Genomic DNA, 25,418 nt, shown 5'->3' on the forward strand with positions numbered 1-25,418 from the left:
GCTCCAGCCTTTGCCTCTTATGGTTGCTCCAAATGGAGCCATTAGTGGTGTGAAGAGCTAAGGCGCTTTCCGTGGCCTGAGTGTCAGCCCTGGACCGTCCTGCTCACAGGTGGTAGCAGGTCCCTGATGCACTGGAGGTTGGTGGGCTTTTTCTACCAATCCCAAATTAAAGTTATGTTAAGAATGGAAGGGAAACAGGACTGGAACTGGAAAGTGATGGCTATTAGCGTGACTGAGTGCTGTGGCCTCGTCCTGCTGAATCAGGAGAAATTTCACAACTGGGAGCAACCCTGGGGTTCGCTCTTCTAGCTGACAAAATAAGCCTTTTTTCCCCAAGAGGACTACCCGGCATATTTGTAATGCCAACAAATTGCCACTTTCTATCTTCTGTCTTCCTAATATTTTCCTTTTTAAATTACCTCGGGGAGGCTCCTACTGGTTCTGTTTAACGAGCAGTTCCTTCCCACCCTTAGGAGTTGAACAACAGTAACATCAAGTGCCCTTCCAACGATTTCTTTTTCATCACTGTTATGGATGTGGTACTCAGCAAGGGAAATGAGGCTGTTGTTCAAGTTGCTAGCAAGGAAATTAAAAACTTGGATTCAGCGATGCCATTCATGTTCAGTGATAGAGGTGTGAGAGCCAAATGAGTGAGATCATATGTCTGGGACCGCAAATGCTCCGAAGCAGCACAGACATCCTTGTTTAAGTGACATGCCACCTGTCAATGGATTCAAAATGTGAGGTCAGCTGGTGAAATGTGAACCGGACGTTTTAGTGTAACACAGCGAATAGCAGGAGACTGCAACTAGAGGCAATTGAAAAATTACAAGTTAGGTTCAAGGTATTTGTCCAGAGAGGTATTATCTTCATCTCAGAGAAGCAATTGTAAGCATCATCTTAATGATTGTGAGTTGTCAGGCCTATAGACGTTAATCTCATACCAAAAAAAAAAAAAAAAAAGAAAAAAAAGAAAAAAGAAAAAGTAAAAGAAAAGAAAGCCTCCTGATCTATAGGAGCAAAAATGCTATGATAAGAAACAATTCATCTCTAGAAAAAAAAGGATTTGTGGAAGTTTGGAGTCTGACTCTTGGAAACCGGAAGTGAGGACTGAGAACAGGGCTGGTGAGAAGTAGGAGAGTCTACCCGTTGGAAAAGAGAGGTGAGACCACAGAGGACAGCAGAGTGGCCGAACTGGTTATTAGTACAACTTGAGCTGGGGATCTCTGTACACCTTCCCTTGGCCCATGTGATTGGTCTGAAAGAGTCGAAAAGCTGGAGAGGCCCCAGAGGTCTTTTCACTCAACTGTTCGTTTAAGCAGAAACTCTCCAAAAAGCATCACTCATAGGGACTGTCCAGCTTCTTTCTGAACTTTTTCAGAGTCTGGGGATTTATCAGGACCCAAGGCACTCTACTGTATATTCTTAGACAGCTGGGGAGAATAATTGTTGGGAAATGCTAAGCTGAAAACCACCTCTCTCTTTTACCCACTGGTCTCCGTTGGGTCTTCCTGAAGCAACATGTCCCCCTGTTACATAATAGCCCTCCGAACCCTGGTTGACATCGGCAATGTGTCAAGTCATACGATTACCAACCCGCTTCCGCTGGCTTTATGAAAATCCCATCAAAGACAGAACTCTCCTACCTCACTGTCTGCTGCGTTAGAACGTGGTCTCCAAGGACTAGACTCCTGATGTGGGCTGCTCAGGGCAGAAGGACTGTAACTTCTTTTGGTCTTTGTTCAGCCTGAAATTGTGTTAGTTTCTTTGCTGCTCATGACATACAGCTGTCTAGAACTGAGCTTGAAGGCGAGCTGAGATTGCCACATCTTTGTCACCTGAACAACTGTGAACACAACTTCATACCATCCTGCATTTTTGCAATTTTTGGTTTTTTAGCCTTAATTTACAGCAGTGTCTAGCACATAGTAGGCACTAAATAAATGTTCATCAAAACCCCATTGGGAACTCTTGTATAGCTATGTTAGTTATTTTAGAAGTCTCCTATTTTCTCTAGGTAGCCTTTTGGGAAAAATTTGTGCTTTTATTTCTAAAAAGTCAGTGTGTGTGTGTTTAAAAGTATCTAAGATCTTACTTTTTTTCCCCTAAGGATATTTTGAATTTTTCTTAAGGTTTGAGACAATGTCCCTTAAAAGTTTTTATTAACATTCATTCTCTTATGCAATACTACCATCTCTGTACTACCCCAGAGTGGGGGTACTAGTTTCCTGACTCTTCCACTCTTTTGAGTGAAGAAATTCTTGTCAATGCAAGTCAACAATTAGCAGAACACATCTTTTAGCAAATATCTTGATATTTGAATTCCTTCATTTTGGAAGATTCCAGGGCATTTAGATTCTCTAATTTGGCTTTGAAAAATATGTTTATCTTTTAAATGGTTGTGTGGTCTGTAATACACTCTCACAATACCTTTTCTATAAGCTCTTTGGTCTTTACTGAAAAATATTTCACCGTTTCTATCTTCTAATTCACAATGCAAGTCTATACCTTCTTGACACATGGCACTCTTTTCTGATCTATTATATATTTCTTTTTTCTCTTGCATATCTTTATTTCTTTTTCTCTTGCATATCTTTCTTCCAAGCATGAGTTACATTCCATTTCTATGATACCTGCATATTTACGCTTGGCATTAAAACTTGCCATTCTCAATGATTATTGTAGTAGACAGTGTCAACTGTCTTCTTTCCAAAGATGTCTATATCCTAATCCTTGCAACCTGTTTTTTTTTTTTTTTACATGGCAAAACGAACTTTATAGAGAGATTACATTAAGGACCTTGAGGTAGAGAGATTCTCCTGGATTATCTGTGTGCACCCAAGCTAATCATAAGAGTCCTTAAGAGTGGAGATCTTTTCCCAGCTGTGCTCAGAGAAAGATGTAATGTTGGAAGAAAGGCACACAGAGATGGAAGGTTCCTGGCTTTGAAGGTAGAGGAAGGGGGCTATGAGCAAAGGAATACAGGTAGCTTCCAGAAGCTAGGAAGGGCAAGGAAACAGATTTTCCCCTAGAGCCTCCAGAAGGGTACACAGCTCTTCTGACAGCTTGATCTTAGCCCAGTGAGATCCTTGTTGGACTTCCAAATACAGAACTGTAAGAAACACATTCTTGTTTTGAGCCACTGTTCGCGGCAGTTTAGCAGCAGGAGAAAATGAATAGTTATTGTGCATTCTCTGGGAAGGAAAACATCTAAACCATAGAGTTTTGTTCCACAAACCTTTCCTTATTCTTCTCCTGAGAATAGCTGTTGTGTTTTTTTTTTTTTAAACTCTGTGGTTTGCTACATGTCCGGTTTTACAGTTTTATAAGGGTATTTTCACAATATTCAAACTTAATTAAAAATCTTCTTGATCAGACCATTGAGCCTTCTACTGAACACGTTTTTCTGTTCTCAGTAATGTATGTACTGATCCCTTCCAAGAACCCATATTCTAGGCCATGGTCCAGCAACTGAATCTCAGCCTTCCCCATGCTATGTATACTTAGTTCTTGGTTTCCTATATGCTCTGTTATCTTCCAAAATCATGACACTGAACTATGTCACCAAATCTTTTGACTTTAACCCAAATATTTAGACTATAAGCTCTTTTGAAAGCACCATTCATCTAAACTAGGTAAAAATGGGGGATAATTGGTAGCTTTAATATACATTTAATATATTTACAATACATCCTTACACATCCTCCAGGAAACCAACACACCTCCTCCTTAGCCTCACTGGTTCTAGCGCGGCTATTTCCATTCCATTTTCCAAACCAAAATATCAACAAACCTCCCCTATGTCCAATGTCCTTGGTGGTGGTGACAAGTTTGTCATTACTTCCCAATACATGCTAACCCTCTGTGTTTTATGTGAAACACGGAATGTGGCTTCCTTTTGGGAAGGTTTAGCTTTATTCTCTGGGATGTGGCTCATCCTTTTTCACTAATTTCAAAGGGGCACATAAAACCAAAACCAAAACCAAAACAAAACAAAACAAGGCTTCTTCTCCTCAGTGTCTCATTCTTCTATTAGTAACCTCAACACTAATTTTGATTCTGCTTGGTCTCCTTGAAATCTATTTTTTTTCTGCTTTCTTTCCTGGCTTGGGTGCACCCCATGCTGTCTAAAGACCATTCGTTCTGTTGGTCTTCAAGTGTTTCACCTTTTATGTTAGACAGACCAGCTTACGTTTATGGAGCATACAGCAGGTCACCCCCTGACTCAGAAGGTTCACTGATGAGCCTGGAGCTCTTCATTTCCCCCCGTGAAAGCCACACCATTGTTTTTGGGGTCAGCTTCACTTCGATCTCTTAAATCAGCCTTGCCTATGATCAAGGGCTTTTTTTTTAAAGAAGTTTCTAGGTCAACAATTTGGAATTTTGGTAGTGGTGACTCTTGCTGCATGTTCTGTGCTATTATTGTACAATAACTTTTAAACACGGATTTTGCTAGCATTTTGACACATCAACATGTGTTTGGAATTAAATAATTGAGTGCTTACTATGTACCATGAGGTTCACATTCATTATTTTCCTTGAATCTTCATGATTACTATATGTGTCATGTCCTAGTATTACCCCCATTTTAAGATAAAAAAACAAAACAGAACTGGGCTTAGAGAGTCTAAGTGATTTCCTCTAAGTCTTGCAGGTAGTAAGAGGTGGAGATGCAATTCAAGCCCAGGGCCAGTGTGTGTCTTCTTACTACAACTCATGGCTCACTGCCAGCACCATTGCCAGCTCCATCTACCACTGCTTTCTTCTTGGCATTGGTTTCTTGTTGTCAGGTTAATCACTGCCACTGATAATGAGGTTAACCCAAGGATGCATTCAGCTCAGTAGAAGTGTGTGGAGGCGGGTGGTGGAGGGAAGAGAGAAAGAGAGATTTGACGTTAAGGGTATTTTTTTTTTGGAAGGGCATTCTTGAGGGTGTTCATGTGTGTGCAGACATGGGAATGATATGAAAAATATTTGTCAACCTGTGATCATCAACTAATGAGAATGAGTATCTGTTATAACACTGGCACTGGAGGCACCCTACTATGGCCGGTGTTACCCCATTAGTTGGTGGATCTTAGGGGTGGTCTGAGAGATCCCAGGGGAAGGCACTTAGGGTTCCTCAGGCTGTAGCCATTTATCAACTGACAGCAGAATTTCTATATTCTTGCATAACATATCAGCCCTATATGGGTGGATCTGAGGGAAGGAAAAAAGATTTTAGAGTGAGATCAATCTACTGCATACTCAAAGGTATATTGGAAATATGTTAAATTGATATAACAAATCTAGTCTCATCCTGTTCCAGTCCTTCCTTTACAGGGCAGCCAGAATAATCTTTCTAAAACTCTGACCATTTCATTCCTCTGTCTAAAACTGTATGATGGACCCCATGTCTGTCTCCTCCTTGATGAGAAGAAATTCCTAAGCTTGGTGTTCATGAAACCATGTGATCTGGTCTCTGGTTGCCTTCTGAACATCTTCCCTCCCTCCCAACACACACACACACACACACACACACACACACACACACACACACACCTTATCCTCCCATCATACAAAAACGATTTGATATTTCTGGAACACAGCGTGTCAGCTCATGTACTTTTGCTCAAGAAGTTCCATCCTGGACAGCGCCTACTAATCCTTCAGTACTGAACCGAACATCGCTTCTCTGGGAAGCCTCACTTCCACCTGGGCTTCCCTAAAAGCACATACATAGCTCTTCCTTAGTTCAGACTACTTTCTGTCAAAACTGTTGGTGTGTCTGTCAGCCTCTCACCTCAGATTGTGAACTCCATGCCCATATGTCCACAGCAGCTATCTTTCTTCATCCTTGTAGCCTCTACGGTTAGCTCAATGCCTAATTCATGGTAGGTACTCACGAAATACTCAAGAGGGTAAAGCATTTACTTCCATAATCTCACTGATCCATTCATACCAAGGATGTGAGGTGCTGGAGCTGAGGTACAGAGGGTTTTGTATATCTCACAGCCCTTATGTGGAGGACCACGTGCAATCCAGTCTTCCAATTCCAGAAGGGAAATTTGGTGACATTGTACATTTTTATAATACTCCAATAACTAATACAGAAAAATCAAGTTGGGACCTTTTTGGGATACACCTCCCCTAAGGCTGGATTGTCTTCCCTCTCTAACGTCTTTCCCTGATTACACCTACTCATTATGTCCTGCTGCATCAGGAAGTTTACACGAGCCTTTCTTTTTGAGAAGAGTGTCTTAATTGCAAAGTCTCCTTACAACGTGTGCCTTGAGTCTTGCGCTGGTTTGGGTCCTTTCTCTGTCTGTTCCTCCTTCTTTCCTCTTGACTTTTGGCTTTCTCTGGGCCTCCACATCCAGATGTTCCAGGACCAATGACTGTCCTTTGAATTCTGCCTCCTCACATGGTCCTTGGGATCCACCAAGTCATCCATACCCCTACGGTGTTTTCTAGAAATCTACGTCAAGTAGGACTTTTAAACCATGACCTTATGCAGAGCTGTGCAGGTGTGCTGCCTGACTCTTTGTCTTTTAAAGTTCCTCTCCAGCATGGCTAGAGATGCTCACCTCCAGCCCCAAGGTCCCATCTTTATCTTGGAGTCCTCAATGCCAGATTTCTCAAACTATCACCACAGTTCTTTGCTACCCATGGCAAGAGTATGACAGTAAATTTCACTTTGGCTTAACATTATGCAGAAGCATAGCTTACAGATAACTATTAATTTCACAAGGAGCCGGTGAAATTTCCTGCATGGCCTTGGAATTGGCTTTAGACACTTCCTGCAGGCTGACATTGTTTTCAAGTGAAAAGTAAGCAAAGGAAGTTCTAGAGCTGTGCTGTCCAATATGGTAGACACATGTGGCTATTAGGCCTTGCAATATGGTCAGTCCTAACTGAGATGTTCTGGAAGTATAAAACACACACTTGATTTCAAGTACAGTAAGAAAAAAATGTAAAATGTATCTTTAATAGTTTTGATGTTGATTATATGTTGAATGATACTATTTGAGATATTTAAAGGTTAAATGAAATAAGTTGTTAAAATCTATTTCTTCTATTTATCTTTACTTTTTAAATGTGGATAACAAGACACTGAAAATTCCATATGTGGCTTGCACAATTTGCTATTGGACTGCACTGCTCCAGAGGACTTGCCTGGTGGCCTTTTAATATTAGTAAGCTAAATGTGTACAGATAGACTAGAAAGTTAGTGCATAATGAAAAAGCAGAAAAGGTTATGAATGACAGAAGGAAGCTTCTGCTCAGATTTTTAAATTTCTGTTCCCTGAATACGCCAACATGCCACCTGCCTGACAAGCTTTTAAGAAGGTCTGATAATCCTCAGAGAAATGAGGCTGAACCAAATGGCATCTGTCTAAGGCTCGCTGCATGGTGCCTAACCTCAGAGGCTTAAAATCAATATTGATTTTTGTCATTTATTTTACCCTGGCATTTAAATATCCCTTAGATTTATTGCCTTCAGGTTTTTGGTTAAGATTCAGCGATGGGTGTGATAGCAGGGGTGGTAATAAGTTATGTAGATATCATTTAATTTATGAACTCTGGAGCTCTGGGGTAGTTTTCAGTTCGAGAAATTTATTAACCACATACACATCACCCTTCATTTTGCGGTGAGAATTTCCAAGCCGGGTCCCTATTGTGCCACTTAATTTATGGTCTGGCCAGCTACCTGGATCTGAGCACAATATTTCAATATAAGTTGCTCCCACATTCAGAGGGGAAGAAGATGGGCTTCAAAGAAGCCAGCTGGACAGTGATGGATTGCTCTCTCTCCTCTACATAGGCTGGGGCCTTAAGTAGCTTTTAAAGCTTGTCAGTGGTTCGGGTCTTTTTCTGCTCTGAGAAGCTGCACGCACTGGCCTGGACAAGCGGAATCAGCCATGCTGGAGCAGGCAGAAGGCAGCTCCCAGAGTTACTTACGTTGACAGCCGGAGTGCCAGGAATTTCCCGGCAGACACTCATCACACTTAGGCCCTGTGGTTCCCGTCTTACACTCACAAAATCCTGAGCCATTACAACGATCATGGACTGAGCCCAAAGGGTTACAATAACACTCTGTAGAAACAAGACAACACACAGGCTGGAGACAAGTCTGCATGGCTTATAGGTCATAACACAGGAGCGTCACTTAAATGCATCGCTTACTTAAAGGGAGATATCCGCTAAGGAAATGCTTTGGCAAATATGGTGATTTCGGCCCCGTTTATTGATTTCCTCGGCCTTCCATGATGCCATTTTTATGATATGGGAGGAAATTAACTGAAAACTTGTGAGGAAATAAGACATCATGCTCTTCATGGCTAACAGATCATAATAGAGATTCCATTTGTTAGGGCATTTTTAGATGGTTTAATGAACACCACGGGAAGTTTGTATATCAAGTATAAATCAATATGCCATCAGTGTAAAATCTGTTTTAAATTATTCAAATAGGCTTATCTGTTACACTCAATATTTGAGAACTGCTGAACATTTTTAAAGTGCAATCTGAATGCACTTTGTTCATTCAAAGGCACTTTTCTTTATGATTTGGGAGAGCACTTTATTTTATATATCTATCTATCTATCTCCACACGCACTGTTCTGTGCGGAGCCTGTAGGTGTTGTTTAGATGCTAGACACGTTGGTAGGGGTTTTATGCAGCCTGGATTAACAATCATGAAAGAGAAATAAAGTTTGAAATCCCAAGTAAATTTCAAGATAGGCATAATTTGAAACATACGTTTTTCATTATAATGTTTACTGGAAGGACAATACAACTTTGTCTAGTAAAAAGTACCTAGAATATGTTCTTGATTCCTCACACACTCTTAAACAGGATGTTTTTGCTTTGGAAGCTCTATTTTGCTGAAAGGCTGAACCTGAAATGGGAATTCCTTAGGTTTCCATTAATTTGAAAGGCAACAACAGCTAGTTTGCAGCTTTTGGAATTTGGGGGCCAAAGTTTCTTTCCTCATAACTCTACTGTATAATCTGGGCAAGCCTCTTTGTCACTCTGTTTCCTTTATATTAAAATGCCCCGTTAAGAGGTTTTCTTTTTAAAAACCAAATAAAATACCGACCGACCAACCAACCGAAGAAGAGAAGCCCTGAGAACTTCAGCTTATTAGCATCAAGGTTAGGGTTTTAGACTGGCGGCAGAGATTCAAGATTTAACGTTATAAAGAGGTCTGGAGGTTTGGCTCTGTTTTTGTCATTGGGATTAATTAGACAATTTCTTCAAAGAATAGAAGACCTTAGAATTATGACTTATTTCACGTTGATTTAGCTAAATTTTATATTCAACATTATTATGATACAAACATAAGACTAATAGTGACATATGCAGGTAAAAATAAAACTAAATAAACTAAAATGCTCCCTCCTTTCCTGCCTTGGTTTGTGCTTAATAATTAGAGTTTTATTTTAAGTGGGCATTTTTTATTTTAATGTGTGTATATATGGGAGTTGTTTTCTAAAATAGTCATCTTGTCGTGGCTTTAAAAATGTTGTGTGTACATTTATATTATAAGTATGTACCTATACTTACTCAACACTTACTTTGTTTCTTACTATTTAAAGCGTATTTAAGTTGACAATGAGTCACCAACACTTTGTAAACCAGGAAGTAGAGTTATAACTGGCCATCATGAATTCGCATGCTACTCTAGTCAATTAGCCCATAGCAATTTTATTAATATAAGGGTTTAGATGCAAAGAAAGCAAACAAATTTTTTAAAAATGCAGAATGTCTACATCATAGGACATCCCAGTGGTTGTCATAGGAAAAGGTGACTAAGCTTAGTGTTATTCAAACAGAAATGAAAATAAATGACGAGGAGAGGTGTGGTCTACACACCATCTTATGTACAAATAAATTAGTTTTTAAAAAAGTATCATTTGTGATACCACGGTCAATGGTAGATATTGGTGATGGCCTTGGAGTATTATATTTTATTCCATGAAATTAGGAAGAATATGCAGGACTGTTAGTCTAAAAACAACATGAAATATTCTTGGAGGTTTGATTAAAAAGTTATACTACAATTGATTTATAGGTGTTAGAAGTTCTTGTCTGTAGAAGGTACTTCTGGTTACCTGATCTTGGGTTTCAGGGGGTATAAAAAAATACAGCCTAATCTGAGATATGTTTAGTAGTAACTGCTGAGCCCTGTGTCTCATTCTGATGTCAAGCTTGTTATCAGAGATTATTAGCAGTGATTACCCAAGGTCATGAACCACATATCCTCTAGCTTTCTGCTTAATGCTTGAGTTTATATGAAACAGAAGCATGCCAGGGTGTCATCTTCATGTAATTGCTGCGTCATACAGGGTAATTACATGCATCTTTGGAGACATGGCTGTGCTTGGAATTTGTATGAAAATGGGTAAGTTCACCAGTAGTCACAAAGCAGAGGTCACTGTGGCAACATGGAATAGTCTGCATTTTATATTTGTCATAATATAAAATGATGCAAATAGTTTATGACATCTATTTCAGTGCGGTATACATTTTGTCAAAGATAGGGCCTCTTCCCTTATAACCAGGCTGGTGGATTTCACTGTCATTTGTTAAAGAAATGGCAAAGTGCCTTTCTCTTCCTCAGAATTAGAGAAGACTTAGATGAAGTTCAAATTTTCCCAGATTGGTGCTTAATTCTGTGAAAGTGAATTAGGTAAATACCCATTCATTTTCATTTGTGCTTTCTATACAAAAAGGCATTAAATTCTCAATTACTTGTGGTGTATGCTCTTAAATTTAATTCTCAGTCCTGCCTCAAGCCTTTTGGGGAGCTGAACTGTGGAAAAGAGTGAACTGGTTCATGCTTTTCCATAGGGCAAGCCTTGGCAATAGGGAACCACAGGCTACCGATGGCCCTCAGAGAGCAAACGCCAGCCTTAGCCTGGTGGGTAGGCAGCCCTGGTACCTCTACCCTTGACCCTTCAAGTGGGAAAAACAGAATCCATAGCTCTTTTAGGAAATTGTTATGGATTCATTGTATGCATATATAGACTCAAGACAAAAGATAGACTGTAGCATATACCAGCTAGCTACATTTTCCAATTCATTCTTTACAAACAATTTTACCCCTTAGGAAAAGGGCAGCAATTTAAGGAATTCTGGTATGTGGGGGAATATTATAGCTAATTTTAATGGTACCTAAAAATTTTCATCTTTGGGTTTACCAATTTACTTGGTTTGAAGAGTATAAAATACTGAATAGAAACATGTTTGCCTCAATAAAATAAAATTCTCCAAAGAGTTATAATTTTAACTAACAAACTTTCTAGAAATGGAGAAAACAACTGCTTTTGATTTTTTAAGTAGGAAAAATGTATATTAGGCTTTCCATATTTCATCTCTAGTTCATGGTATTTAAAAGACAAAAGCTAAACAGGCTGTCTTCCTGCCTGGAGATAATCAAACATAGATTTGCAACAGAACTTTACCTCTTAAAATTGAATAGGAAGTGCAGATTTTATAGTTCATAAGATTAGTTTAGGACTAGAAAAAGGCCAAAGTTCCTAAGAATAGAATATTCTGAGTAAAACATTGGGATATTATTGTTACCTGTTAGATATTATATGGAATAAAATATTTTCTTTGAGGGCTTTTTCTTTATTCATTAAAAATAATATGAAATTAACACTGTAAAATATTTTAATCTTAGGTAATTTACATAAAAGATTTTTATTTCTATGTTCCTATTTATTTTTCCTTTTCTCTGGTTTCCATATTTATAGTATGACATTTATATATTTTTACAAATGACATTCAGTGAATGTAACTGCATTCAAAATTCTGACAGCTACATGTCTTTTGGGTTATTAATAACCTCAAATCTTTGTAACCCCAATAGTTATAAAGGCAATTGCACTTCTGTTCGCAAGCTCATAGCGGAATTGCTACTGTCATCCAAAAAGCATACCGTAAGTAGAAGTCTGACAAGCTTAGTTTTGCTAATTATGTCAGGATAGTTGGGAGAAGGTGTTCAAGCTTTGAAGTCAGGAAACTAACTCTTTGTGAAAGCTGTACGATTTGGGTCAATTTGCCTTACTTTTCTCTACTAGAAAATAGAAGACATTATCAGTGGAATACTTACCCCCACAGTTTTGTTAATGAGGATTAAGTAGAAAAAACATATTTGCAAGTCAGTTCACAGTTTACCAAGTGTTACCTGGGCATCCCGGAGGACCCCAGTTGGACCAGGAGTTCTTAAATGACTTACCTAAGGCACACAGCTATTAAATATCAAACTGGGACTTGAACCCAGCTCTCCGGCCTCTAAGTCCAGTGATTTCTCCACTAATTCCCAAATAATAAATAAGGAGGCACTTTGAAAAATAGAACATACTGTAGATATAAACAGTATTATGTAAACTTGGTCTAACTGATTTCAAAACAACTTGTACAGCTTGCTTATGTGATCCTGGGCAAGTAGCTATATGACCTTGACAATCCAATCAGAAAACAATGATCCCAGAATTGCAGTTTAATTAGATTTCTTTTTTGATCAAAAGACCTCCTGCCATTTTTCAGCATGTGTTTTCTATTTAAATTAGTCTCTATGTGCAAAATTCTACTTTTAAAATTCGTTGCCTATGTAGTTACCTACTGGTGAGGTAACAGATATGCATGTAGCCTTGACCATTTCAAACATATGCACTTCTTCAAAGTAAATTGTGAAGTGAAATTCCATTTATTGTTTCTTATTTTTCCATCAGCTCCCTTTCTTAAAGATGGGTTCCACTATGCAAAAGGTAGGAGAAAGTTTTTTGGGAGGTTCTCTCCAGTTGACCTGAGCAGTGGTCATGGTGGGTGGGGGAGAGTGCTTGAGAGAACCCTGTGAACCCAGTTTTCCAGAGCTTATTTACCTTGGAAGCTGAGAGAATTAATTGCCTAGAATAGCTTTGAGAAATTGTTTCTCCTTTTGGGGGCTATAAGAAAATTAAATAAATGGAATTTCATTACTATGGATGGAAAAGTCAGGCAAACTTCTATATTACCAATTGCTAATGGCTTTCAATTCCAAATGGTGATATTTTTAATTAATCGATATTTGTTGGTTACCAATTACATACAAGAGTTTATCCTAATTTCTCACACCTATAATTAAACCCCATATAGTGAGTTTCCATTTTAAAAGCTAAATGTACAACTTAAGACTTTAAGATTATTTGATATTACCAGGTTTTAAGATTTCATGCAAAAAAAAAAAAAGGAAGAAAGAATAATAGAAAGAAAATTTTTCATCTTCTAAACATGATTTTCAGCTAATCATCTTTAAAGCAACAATCACATAAGGATTCAGAATATATCCCCCAATTCATCCAGCACAAGAGAATTTCAAGTCTACCACAAGGGTGTTTTCTCCATTGAGAAAGTTCATTCTGGCTCAGCCGTGGTGCAAATCAACAGCCTCTTCACCTTAAATAGCTCCCCATAGCTCGAAAGGCGCAGAACAATAGCTGAAATTATAATGGAACTGACCTATGCACACATTCTCATCGTCCAGCTGTGCAGAAGCATTTCTGAAGTAGCCCAGCCTGCATAACTCACAGTGCTGCCCTCTAGTGTTGTGTTTACAGCTCACGCAAATGACTGTATTGAGCAGATCGATATAACTGCATCGATTGGAGTGGCCGAAGCATTCACAATCTTGCAAGGAAGAACAGAAATGTATACAGAGTGTATACAGTAGCAGAGTAACAGCACACTACATGCTTGGATAAAATGAGGAGTGGAGAAAAGATGGCGGGATGGCATTACATCTATGTGATGGAACATGACACATGGTGACCACAGGTGGTTGTGACTGGCATGAAAGTAGCATCTGTTTCAAGCAGGATAGAAAGGTTGGACATTCAGAACATGACTGGAGAGTGTTAATTCTTGGCATACAGTATGAATAGAAGCATTTGCAGGTGTACACCTTTTAAAATTTGGGAAGGCTCGGTTGCCATTGATGCAAAAGTCTAATTTTTGTGTATTGAGAACGTTACTGTCTTTGTGCCACTTCCCCCATTTTTTCTTCATATTTGCACTCTTAAAAAGAGGGAGGGAAGTATGTGAGCATCGAGAGCCTGAGCCTGCCACTACCCATGACTCCATTGTTTAGAGTCTCATTATCATTTATGCAAGACAGTAACTTAGTCAGGGTTTCCCAGAAATGGTGGCAAATTTCATAGGGATCTAGCCACTAACAAATTTTCTTTTTTTGTTTTTTCCAAATGCTAAGAGGGAAGACAGCTTTTGTAAGCCTTTAATCAGGCCAAATCTGATGTTTGTTTATCTGTGAGAGAAAATATAAAAAGCAGGGAGATGATTTGTATGGGAAAAGTGCTCTTAAAATTTCCTTTTCACCCAAGTTTCAAGCGAAGTCCACTACAAAAGAAGGATTAGGCAGCTAATGATTGGGCAGTACCCTCAGATTTCCTTTTCTTTGTTTCCCCAGAATGCTGGAGATGCCTCTGAGGCTGGGGCATGATGGTGGGAAGAACTAGACAAGGAGACGGGGAAAGAGGAGGAGAGCAAGTGGGGAAGGGTGGAGAGTGACTAGATTTTCTCTCTGTTGCATCTCAGCGAAGCAAGACGTTGTTCATCTAATTCAACGTTTTTCAAAGAAGTGGCAAAGACAAAGCCTTTACCCGTGGCAATAATGATCAAATCAGACAGAAAAAAAAAAGTGGGAGGAGTAAGTAGGGGAAGCTAATATGTCTTCTCAAAATATGGGGGTAGGCCTAGCTGGCCATTTATGAGGAGGGTCAACCATGATACTGTAAACCTTGTTTATCTAATCTAAAAGTACTCCTCTTATTAATGTCTGGCTTTTATTTTACTTCACTAGGAAGCCAAACACAGCCACTATTTGAGCCCATTCATTCATTCATTCATTCAATAAATATTTTATTGAGTTGATCTACCATGTGCCAGGCACTATGCAAATCGCTGAGTTACTCTTTTGGCCTAGATAGATTTTGAAAGTAGTGCATTTGATGAGCAGAGTAAAAATGAATAGGCACTGTCAAAATGAATAAGGAAGAATAAGGAAGAGTGACTAGAATTTTTTTTTTTTTAACATGCTGCTACTCATCAGAATGGTGTGGGTTCATTTAGTGGAGAGCGGAGGTCAAGGTCCTGAGAGGATAAAATCAAATTTGGATAGAAGCAGAGAAGGACACTGGAAACTGTAAAGAGTAGAAGATACCAGGAATAGGGCCAGCACCTTGGGGACACTAGATGCTTAAAGAGAAGCAAGAAGAGGGAGGCTCCTGAAAGCAAGCCACTTCCTTTAGGAGAGGCTAGTTTTGTCCTGTGGCTAAGTGTGCTGGGGGTTGGGGTTGGGAGGAAGCAGAGAGAGAAGGAGAACAGAGTGGGAAGGGGGCCTTGGGACTTGGATGTGGGAGATGGGGTAAGAACATACCTGCATAAATGCAGTAGTTAAGGCATTCCACATTATTAATAATAAAATAATAACAACAAAAATGATACAATTACAGATCACCAAATTAAATTTTCTTGGAAAACAAGCATTTCCCTCCAATACAGTATATCTCCCCGAGTTACACGTTGTTTATGCTGACATTTCTGACTTGCCAGGAAACCTAAAAAGCCTCTAAAACCTTCCTTGGTTGAGGATTTGAAATGGGGAGAAGCTTTCTAGAGGTTGCAGGAAGGAGACCCAATTCACAAATCGAATTGCTTCTCAGGACTTCTCCAGAGCTGTCTGGAATTGTTGAGGTGTGGGCACCAACAGCCCTGTCCTTTGGCTCTCCCTCTCCAAGGAAGAGGTTCCTTGGTGGTTGTGGTTCTTCACATTCACCACCCCAGACTGGCCCTTGGTGCACCTACTATAATTTATCCAGCTTTTTTCAGAGGCATCTTTTATGTGCATAAATTGATCCTAGGAACTTTTTGAAACTACACAGAGGTCCTTGTCAAAAAGCTTGTTTTGTGGGCAAGATAAACACATGCTTAGAATAACTAGGAAACAAAGGAGCATGTGCTTAAGAAAACCAAACAGAGACACAGAGTGATCTAAGGAAAAATTCATTTAACTTGAAGGGAATTAGGAAAAACTAACTTAACACTGAGTCTTCTGTGAGGGTACATAGGGTTTACTAGGAAAAAAAGGGGGGTGTGTGGGGGATGAGCATTTCAGGTGAAAGGGGAATAGAGTGTGCAAAGGTATGAAGTTGGGGTAAGTGGAGAGAATAAGGCTGGAGAAGTTTCATAATGTAGTTCCTTTGTGGGTGTTTGAAGGGTTCGGTAAGATCTGCCCAGTGGCCAGAGCTAGACGCTGAGCTACGTCTGACAGTTTTATCCAAGAAAGAAAACATATCTGTAGATATCCAAGGTCAACACTTTCCAGACCCAGCCCATGAATCTCCACGGACACGTCAAATGTCACACTACCATCCATTATTCTTTGAGCTCAGTGGATAGTAGACATCTTCGTGATAACATTATTTGTTTCTGGGTCTTATGTGAGAACAGATTTATTAATTTCAATAGGAAAAGATAACTAATATAAGTTGTATAAATAATTATATATAGAACCATTCCAGCTAAATACCCACTATTAATAAATTTATTTTAGAAGATAAGTGGATATCCAAATGTCTTATAATCTAGGAAATGGGGTACCAGTGTGATTCTCTTAAGACTTCTAAGACTCTTCTGAGACTTCAATAAAGCTGTCTTCTCTGGTCATGATATATTTGAGAATGTAAAATGAGAAAAAGATCTTTGAAAAACATGAGAGCACTGTATAAATGCAAGGCATCTCAAATGTAATTATTAGGCTGCTGTATTATTTTTCAGTATTCTGTTAATCTACCACTCTTTAGGAACTGGTCTTTCCATGTAGGCACAGAATCCTTCACTGATCATTAATGATGTGGTCTGAGCTACATTATCATATTAAGGCCCTGCAGGGATGATACTAATGGTTCAATAATTCTTTGATCTTCCAATTCATTGACCAGCCATGTCCTCCCTTCCCTTCTTACAAAGTATAGAGTCCACGGTCCGTCCTTACAGTGACTTCCTTTCATACACTCTCATCTCCCTTCCCCCCACCAGTGCCCACGCCAGTCATAGTCTCCTGGGAAAACCTGATCCTGCTTAAATCCACCTCTCCGCCTCTCCATGCCTACACCCTAGCAGCTAAATGTGGCTGGAGTTTTTCTCCAACTCTTTTGAAACAAGTCTCATTTTAAGTTCATGACCATAAACCTCAAAGGGACCTTTAGAACTGCCAGGCAACCCTTCCTGAAACAGGGGGCTTCTGGGCCATGACTCTCTCTTGTTTCCCCTTCTTCCCTACTCGTTGATGTAGGAAAGATGTTACGGTTCAAAGCCTAAGGCCAGGAGAGAACTCTTGAGACATCTTCGGGTGCAAAAAGGTGGTTTTATTAAAGCATGGAGACAGGATTTGTGGGCAGAAGGGGCTGCACCAGGGTCATAAGGAGTGGCCCATTATATACTTTCAAGTTGGGAGGGGGTTAGGGATAGCTCAAGTCTCTAAGGAACTTTGGAAGCAAGGTTTCCAGGACCTTGAGGGGGCTAGCTATTGTTGGGAAAAGGTCATTTATTACCCTCTAATAAAACCTTAGTCATGAGACCCTTCAGATGTATATTGGTGGGCCATATGCTTGGGGGATGATTGTCAACATGTGTCTTGGGGGTTTAGAGATAAAGGAATTTTTATATGTCAAAGTAGACTTACAGGGTCCTGGATGTCAGGCTAGGATTGCCTTTTGCCCCTTAGCAAAGTGTCAATATCGAGGCAGCTGACTCCCTAGGGGAATGTCACTCTGCCTGTTTCAAGGACTTGTCAGTGGGCTGTAGAGAGTAAGAAATTTAATAATTTTTCTTCTGCTTTTGTTTCCCACATTACTCACCATTGTTTTCCCCTCTCTTTTCCTTTTTGTCCTTTCTCTTCAAATGTTTCAGGGCTTACTTCTTGGAACTCTTTGTTCTTTGGGCTCACCCTAGAGCCAGGGTTCTTTACCTAGACTCAGGACTTCACACACCATCTATATGCTGACCTTTCCAAAATAGTTATTTCAGCCTAGATTGACTTACCAGTCAGTGAGACTTCCTCCAGACTGACCTACTCAGCATTCTTAGTCTACACTTGGACATTTAATGGTTATCTCAACTTCAACATGCTCATAACTGAGCTCTTAGGTCACCTTCCCAAACCTGCTACTCCCGCAGGCAGCCCATCCTATCTCAGTAAATGGCAACTCTGTTCCTCCAATTTTTAGCTTAAAATTCCTGCAGTTGTTCTTGATATCTCTTTTTTTCCTCATCCTGGACAAACAATCAATCAGCAGATCCTGGCTATGCTTTTAAAATACATTCTAAATCTCACCACCTCTTACTATCTTATCTCTAGTTAAAGGCGTCTGGATTATTGCTTTGGTCCCAAAACTGCTCTCCTGGCTTCCATCCTAGTGATAGTTTCCTTTCCACACATCAGTCAGAGTGACTCTTTCAAAACTTTAATTGGGTCATGACATCCCTTTGCTCATAATCCTAATGGCTTCCTATGTCATTCAGAATACAAGACAGTTTAAATTCATTCATTCCCAATTGATCTGGCCCCTGGCCTCCCTGATGGCTCATTGCCATCACTCTCATCCTCACTGGCTGTACAAAGCTCCATGTTGCTCTGCAAACATGCCAGGGACTTCCCCAGGGCCTTTGCTCTTGTCGTTACCTCTGTGTGGAATACTTTTCCCCTGGACATCACTATGACTTGTTTCTTCACTCTGCTTTGAGGTTTCTGCTCAAAGAAAATTCTGTGACCACTCTATCAGAAATAACAGCCCCCAGCCCAAACATTCTAATCCCCAATTTCCTAACCCCATTTAATTTTATTTTTGTAGAATTTGTAGTATCTGAAAAGTATATTTCAAAAAATTTTCTCCCCAATACTCTGAGTATAAATACATGAGTGCAGACCATGCCTGTTTTGTCCACGGACGTAACCATGAAACTCAAACCATCTCCTGGCACATACTAAGCACTCAAAAAATGTTGTCAAATGAACATATCAATGAATCCGTGATGACCCTGAGGTGCCTTCCTTTGTGAAACAGAGGAAGACACAAGAGGCCAGTTATGTTTCAATTCATTCCTCCCTATATGAATGCCATAAGTCTGGCTATATCCCGTATATTAAAGAGTTTAGAAAAACAACAGCCACACAACAAGATATAACTGAGTTAGTGATTATTTTAGCTGAGGGTTGTCTCTATGTCAATGAAGATCAGTTTAAGCAGGAAAAAGGAGATTTGTAAAAATTGTTAGGGTTTTATATAGTTTTTCAATCTCAAATTACATCGTAGACAAGTTTTAATTGCTGTTGTGTAGACAAGCTCATGGGGTCCTCTAGAACACATTTCCGTGGCGTGGCATGCAAGCACTGGCAATGTCTATTTCCTGAGAACCACCCTCTATCAGGAAACACATGAAGCCGTCCTGCAGAGTCTACTGCAGTTTCTCAACCTCGGCACTATTTACATTTTGGGCCAAATAATTCTTTGTTTTTCTATATATTGGAGGATATTTAGAAGCATCCTTGGCCTCTGCCTACTAGATGCAGTAGCAACCCCCAAGCTGCGACAACCAAAAGTCCTCTGGGGAGGCAAAAAACCCCCTAGGACACGCACGACATCGTATAAAGCAGTTATGATTATATGGTACACAGTAACTGACCAGTTAAGACCAATAAAAGCTAGGGATGTTTTAGAAGGAGAGTTCAAAGTTGGCTTTTCAGATCAGGAAAGATCCAACCCTCTTAGGTAAAGGTTCTTTCCGATTGCCACTGGCTGGGTGGAGGGCTGGGCAAGGAAGGGTTGCAGAAACAAGAGGTTGGAGAGAGAGTGTGAAAGAGGAAGAATGGCAGAAGAGGAAGGGTGAAATCTCCCCTTGGTGTCTTCTTTCTTACTGTTCCCCCTGTTGCCTCTAATCGCGTGTTGCATTGCCTACTTGTTGCAAGTAGGAGATCGAGTACTCAGAATGGCACAGGTAGTTTTTTTCTTTTTAGTCAAATGAGGAAAGCTGGTGAGAATTCATTTTAGTCCCTAAAAAAAAAAAAAAAAAGGAAAAGAAAAAAAGGGTTTGGGAAAAAGAGTTTAGCTAGAAAGTGAAGGAATGCAAACTTTTAAAAAGTATTTTCTCCTCACTACATTCACAGAGTCACCATGCCGCTGAGGGGCCTCCGCCAGGGGTGGCAGTGAGGTGGCTGTAGCATTTTGTTGGTCCTTTTCCCACCCCCACCCTGTCTTGCAACCTGATGTAGCTTTTGAAGCTCTTCCATGTACATCATTTGATGATGATATGGATTTTTTTTATAAATCATTAGGTGACTTCTTCCTGCCTCTGGAGATGTGTGCGAACCTCATTAGTGCTATGACCCCAAGAAACTCGAGATCCAATGATGCAGGGTCAAATTCCAGGTCAAGAGGCCTCTTGTATTTCCAGTGTGCTTGACATGACATAAAAGAGACGGAATCTGTAAAAGTCCCTATTGCTTCCTCTTCTCCTCCACCTCCTTGGTTTCTTTGTGTAGATCTGCATTTTGGAGATAGAGATCTCTCTCCTGTGGCCTCAATGACTGCCTTCCGATGGGCACCAACAGGCTTGATACCCTAGGAACCTCTGGCTGTTCTGTTCCTCAAGAACTTCACCCCCCAATTTCAAATCCATTCACATTCCCCCCAAAAGGGCACCATCAGTGTTTGATATGTCAAAGCACATTGTGAGGAAAGCTTAAGACATGGTTTAAATACTGTCGGTTTCCCCTTTCCCATCTTCAGACCAGTTTCATCTTTTTCTCTATACACCACAGAAGGACCGGCACAACATTAATTAAAATCTGGAAAATGATTTGATTCTATTCAATAAGGAATAAAGAAGCTATTATGGTAATTTTCACCAAGTGCGTCAAACTAAATTCAATTTTGCTAATAAATATATTTCTTTGTAAGAGGTGTTTCATGAAAGAAAAAATAAAAAACATGACATAAGCCCAACAGTCAAGGGTGGAAAACAAGACACACCTGTCACATAGGACATTTAAAGGAAAATGGTAAAATAAAAACAGGAGTCTTCATGTTTCCTGAAAAATCTTCATTCTGTGAATGACAGATGCTAGCTGGAATGGGCTATTCATGAGTCACAGATGAGATACTGCTTGCTTTCATTTAAAGAAAGCAACATAACTATTATTTTCAGGTCATAATCAATGCTTTACCCGGTGCAGATCTGCACTGGTTATTTGTTCAAATTCATCCCAAACAATGGAAATGGAAATTACAAGGTATTTCATTTGTCACAAAGTCAAGTGGGCACAAAACATGGAACCTGCCATTCTGTTCTCATGAAAAGCATCCTTGAAACTCACTGTAAGTGAGTTTCCTTATTTTCAATGCAAATGAGCAACAATGTTAATACTCTAACATTCATGTTCTAAACAGGATCCTAAACTGTTTTAACGCTTATTCACACATTAATCTTTCAGAAAACAAATGTTGCAGCATTTTTAATTTACAGCAGTCAAATTTCTGAGTGAAGCTCTTTTTTCTCTTACAGATGACATTCTCAGTACTATTTGATGCATTGATTGGAATCAGTCAACATGCCTCACCAATCAGCTGATGGGTACACTTCACAGATATTCCAGATTCATACAGTGCAATGTTTCACAACACATAACACCATGAAATCACTGTATGAATCCAAGAATTCCTACCTCTCTTGTGGTTTGCAACTTGAACAGAAGAAACTGTTGACAAAGCTAATTTGGGAGCAACTGGATAGGTTTAAAAGAATGAACAGCACATTAGAAACAATAGTGAAACGTTCAAACTGTAATAACTTATCATCAACCCACTCGAAAAGTAGCCCTAAAGGAAGAGACTATCTGTATATGTTGTTTCTGGGAGATGGTTTCAATCACAAGGGAAGTCTTGTATTTGGCTGAAAATGGCTTAACGTTGTCAGTAATAAAGTTTAGAGGTTTTGTTTTCAAAGGCAAAAAGAATTACCATTTAAGTTAAGAATCCAGTTATGCAAGGATTATTCCAGTAACAATATGGATATTAGGATCCCCTATTGTCCCTCTCTTAAAACAGTAGTCATGGTGAGGTAATTTGCAATCTCATTGCCTCAATTCACCATGTCATTCTCTCTGTGTAGCCAAAAGCTCGTCTGCGTATAAGCCAGTTAGATCATTTTTGTTGAACTGATTAGACATCACAGAACAGAATCACTATGGTCAAGCACCCGGACCTCAGTCCCAGAGTCACCTTGAATCTGTCTACCTTTAAAAAATGTAGTCTTCTCAACATTTATTACCTTTGTGATGATATCAGTTTGCTAATGGCAGAGATTTCTCTCTAAGTTGCCTGCCATTTTTTTCCCAATTATTCATGATGAGTTGTTTGTGAAGATAGCAAGAGCAGGGTAGAGCCTGATGTTCTTTGCAGATGTTGACAAGATAAACTACGGCTGCACAGAACTGGCCTCTGCTAGAAAGTGCACCTTTAGCTAAAATTTCAAGTTTAAGCACTTTATTCAACTGCACTGCTTCTCCAATAAATTCATTTGAACTCATTATCCACATTCGAAAAATCTGCACCTGGTATTAGCTGGAGATTTCTGAAAGTTTTCAGTGCTGTGACACTGACAGAAAACATAGCAAAATAATTAAGTAGGTCTGTTTCAGGTTTTGAACAATGCATAATCTTGTTCATCTCAAAACTCACTGTGGAGAAGTGTTAAGTCTCCGATCCTGTCTTGTATAATTTGTTGAGCTATGAAATTCAATGGGAAATACTGAGTGACATTTCACTGAAAATGGTCTCATTGAACTTGCCAAGGAATAAAGCCACTAAACCTCCCTTGAATCCTCATAGAATTATACTAATAGGGGTGAGCTTGATCTGTATTTCTTCTTCCACATATGTATGCAGAAACTTGAAAAAATTCATTTGGAGCAGATGATTAAGATAATTCTATTTGCTACTAATATATGTATCTAGGACAGTCTCGATTTCATCACTCTGATCAAGGACTGAAAATGCAGCCCTTCCAATTTGACTCCCCAACAAATTGCTAATATATTTTGTTTTGCTTAGCAGCTATTTCCTGGTTCCTCCTTTTGCTCATTTCCTCCTCCATCTGTATTCATTAGAGTTTAAAAGGAACATCCTGTATGTAACGAAGAAAGGTGGAAGCCAAAAATGTGCCTTTTTTTTTTTTGAGAAGAAAGAAGGCAAAAGAATACAATTTTCCGTTAAAATAAACTCCTATTTATACATGTCTGCGTATATCTATAGGCTAGACGTTAATGGGAATTTAACATTGCACTGCATCTTATGAATCTCATTGCCCAGTTTTTAGAAGTTCTATTTCTTCCTGTGTAGTCACACTGCTGTCAGTCTCTCTCTTTTATTTATTTACTTATTTTTGATGTTAGAAGCCAAAAAATAATTACCGCGCTAAGGACAGACAGAAAGCAGGCTGCCCTTAATGCTGCTATAAATAGTTGTTAATTCACAGAGGATTAAAAAGGGAAGCCAACAGAGAAAAATATACTGTGATGTGAAAGAGAGAGAAAGAGAGAAAGACAGAGATAGAGACAGAGAGAGAGAGAGAGAGAGAGAGAGAGCCAAATTTCTGCCAGTCAGTATGGAGCAACAGTAAAAGAAAACAGGTCTCGTAGGGGTTAAAATACTGCCTTTATGTACTCTCCCCCCCCCCACTTCAATACAACTGATGTGCCAGTCAGGTGAGTTAAGAAGAGCAAAAGGGAGACAGTGGAAGGATGCCTGTACCAACTTACAAGTTTTTAAGACTCATTATTTGTATTCCAAACTGTGATGGCAACAAAACTCTAGGCTTCTCTAGGGACTGACCGACATCCGACCTAAATTTGATAAAGTGCTTATAACTTCTTTGCCATCTAATTTTTTCCTATGTCTTTCGCTATATTTCTAGGATGTTCCTCATATTAGAAATAACATCTGAATCATGATTCTTTCAAAGACATGGCATTCATGATAATGTTCTCATTTAGTGCTAAAAAATAGTATATGGGATTTTCCCCCTGAACATGTGGGATTTTATATCAGTAGGAATTTTACATATGCTCCTACCTTGTTTTGGGTTAGAAACCTCAAGGGAAGAAATATTCGGCCATATCCTATTAAATTTTGGAGGATCTGCATGCATCAGGAAAAATCAGGGTATGTTATTTTCAGCTATAATGTCATTTGGTCTAAACAGAAAATTATATGGACAAAGACACAAACCACACATCTGCTCTTTAACTTGGTTGTGGATGCACTTAACAAAACATGACTCCCGCACCAAACAAGAGCAAGCAATTGATGATTCCCAAAACATTGAATGGACATTAAATATATAGCCCCTTCGCTAACAAAGCTATATACATTTACTTTTGCAATAAACTAGAGTGTTCTTACAAATAACCAAATAGGGACTTCAGCATTTCAAACTGTTATATAAAGCTGGTGCCTGAAACTAGAAGATAAGGAGAAAGAAATAATTTCTCACTTGAGGATTCCATTCTCTGCAATTTATATTTACAGATATGAACTGGTTGCATTAGTCTTTCATGAGAGATTCTTCGGGGTGTGTTTTAAGTGTGAGCCATTATCTCTGCAAAGAAGTGGATTTATTTCCTATTTTTATTTAGGCAATTTCTCAGAGAAAGAAAGGGAATACTGGTGATTCTGGCTTAAGGAGAATAGTGCAAGGCGTTTCTGATCATAGCTAAGGTTTGTATATATGGATGTATATGTCTTCATGATTTTTTTTTTTACCTCAACCTATGTTTCTAGAGTTTTTGGTTCCAATCCAGAAGTAATTATAAGCATTGTTAATTTGAGAATTGATGTTCTTTTTTTTCTTAGATTCACCAGTGTGTGTGTGTGTGTGTGTGTGTGTGTATAAAAGACTGTGGAAAACCAGAATAACCAGGTTTAGGACTGGATGCTTTAAAATTGCTTTCGTGAAGTTGCATAATTATTAAAGCAGTCATTTCATGACTCCAATCCAGCACCCATTCAGATCAGCTCAAAACTGCATCTTTTGTGTGGTCCTTTGGGACCACCCAAGTCCACAAAAAGAGCTCTCACCTCTAAACTCCTCTAGCATGTTACTGTCTGTGCTCCTGATTTCTCATTGATATGTGGATAAGGCATGAGTTTTAATATTGTTAGCTTAAATTTCATAGGTCTATTTCTCGTCTCTGTAATTAGATTGGATCTCTTTGAGGAAGGGCAAAGCCTGGCAGGAGGCCTCAGTAAATATCTAATAATTGAGTAATTGATATCAAGTGGCTAGGCTACTGTAAATGGGTATTATCAGATTG

At 39.3% G+C, this 25,418-nt stretch overlaps 1 protein-coding gene across 2 annotated transcripts in view; it reads right to left on the bottom strand.

Annotated features, from left to right (window-relative positions):
- Positions 1-25,418, bottom strand: part of NTNG1 (netrin G1) — a 308,501-nt gene that overhangs the window by 35,229 nt on the left and 247,854 nt on the right. Inside the window, exon 6 of one of the 2 annotated variants that reach the window (XM_040626970.1) lies at positions 7,942-8,076. The exons of the other annotated variant lie outside the window; for it this stretch is intronic. Within the exon in view, the coding sequence (XP_040482904.1) occupies positions 7,942-8,076 (135 nt within the window). The remainder of the gene's footprint in view (positions 1-7,941; positions 8,077-25,418) is intronic. 2 annotated transcript variants of the gene reach the window in all.

This window comes from Ursus maritimus, unplaced genomic scaffold (assembly GCF_017311325.1).
Source record: "Ursus maritimus isolate PB19 unplaced genomic scaffold, ASM1731132v1 scaffold_12, whole genome shotgun sequence".
In the NCBI taxonomy this organism is placed as follows: domain Eukaryota; kingdom Metazoa; phylum Chordata; class Mammalia; order Carnivora; family Ursidae; genus Ursus; species Ursus maritimus.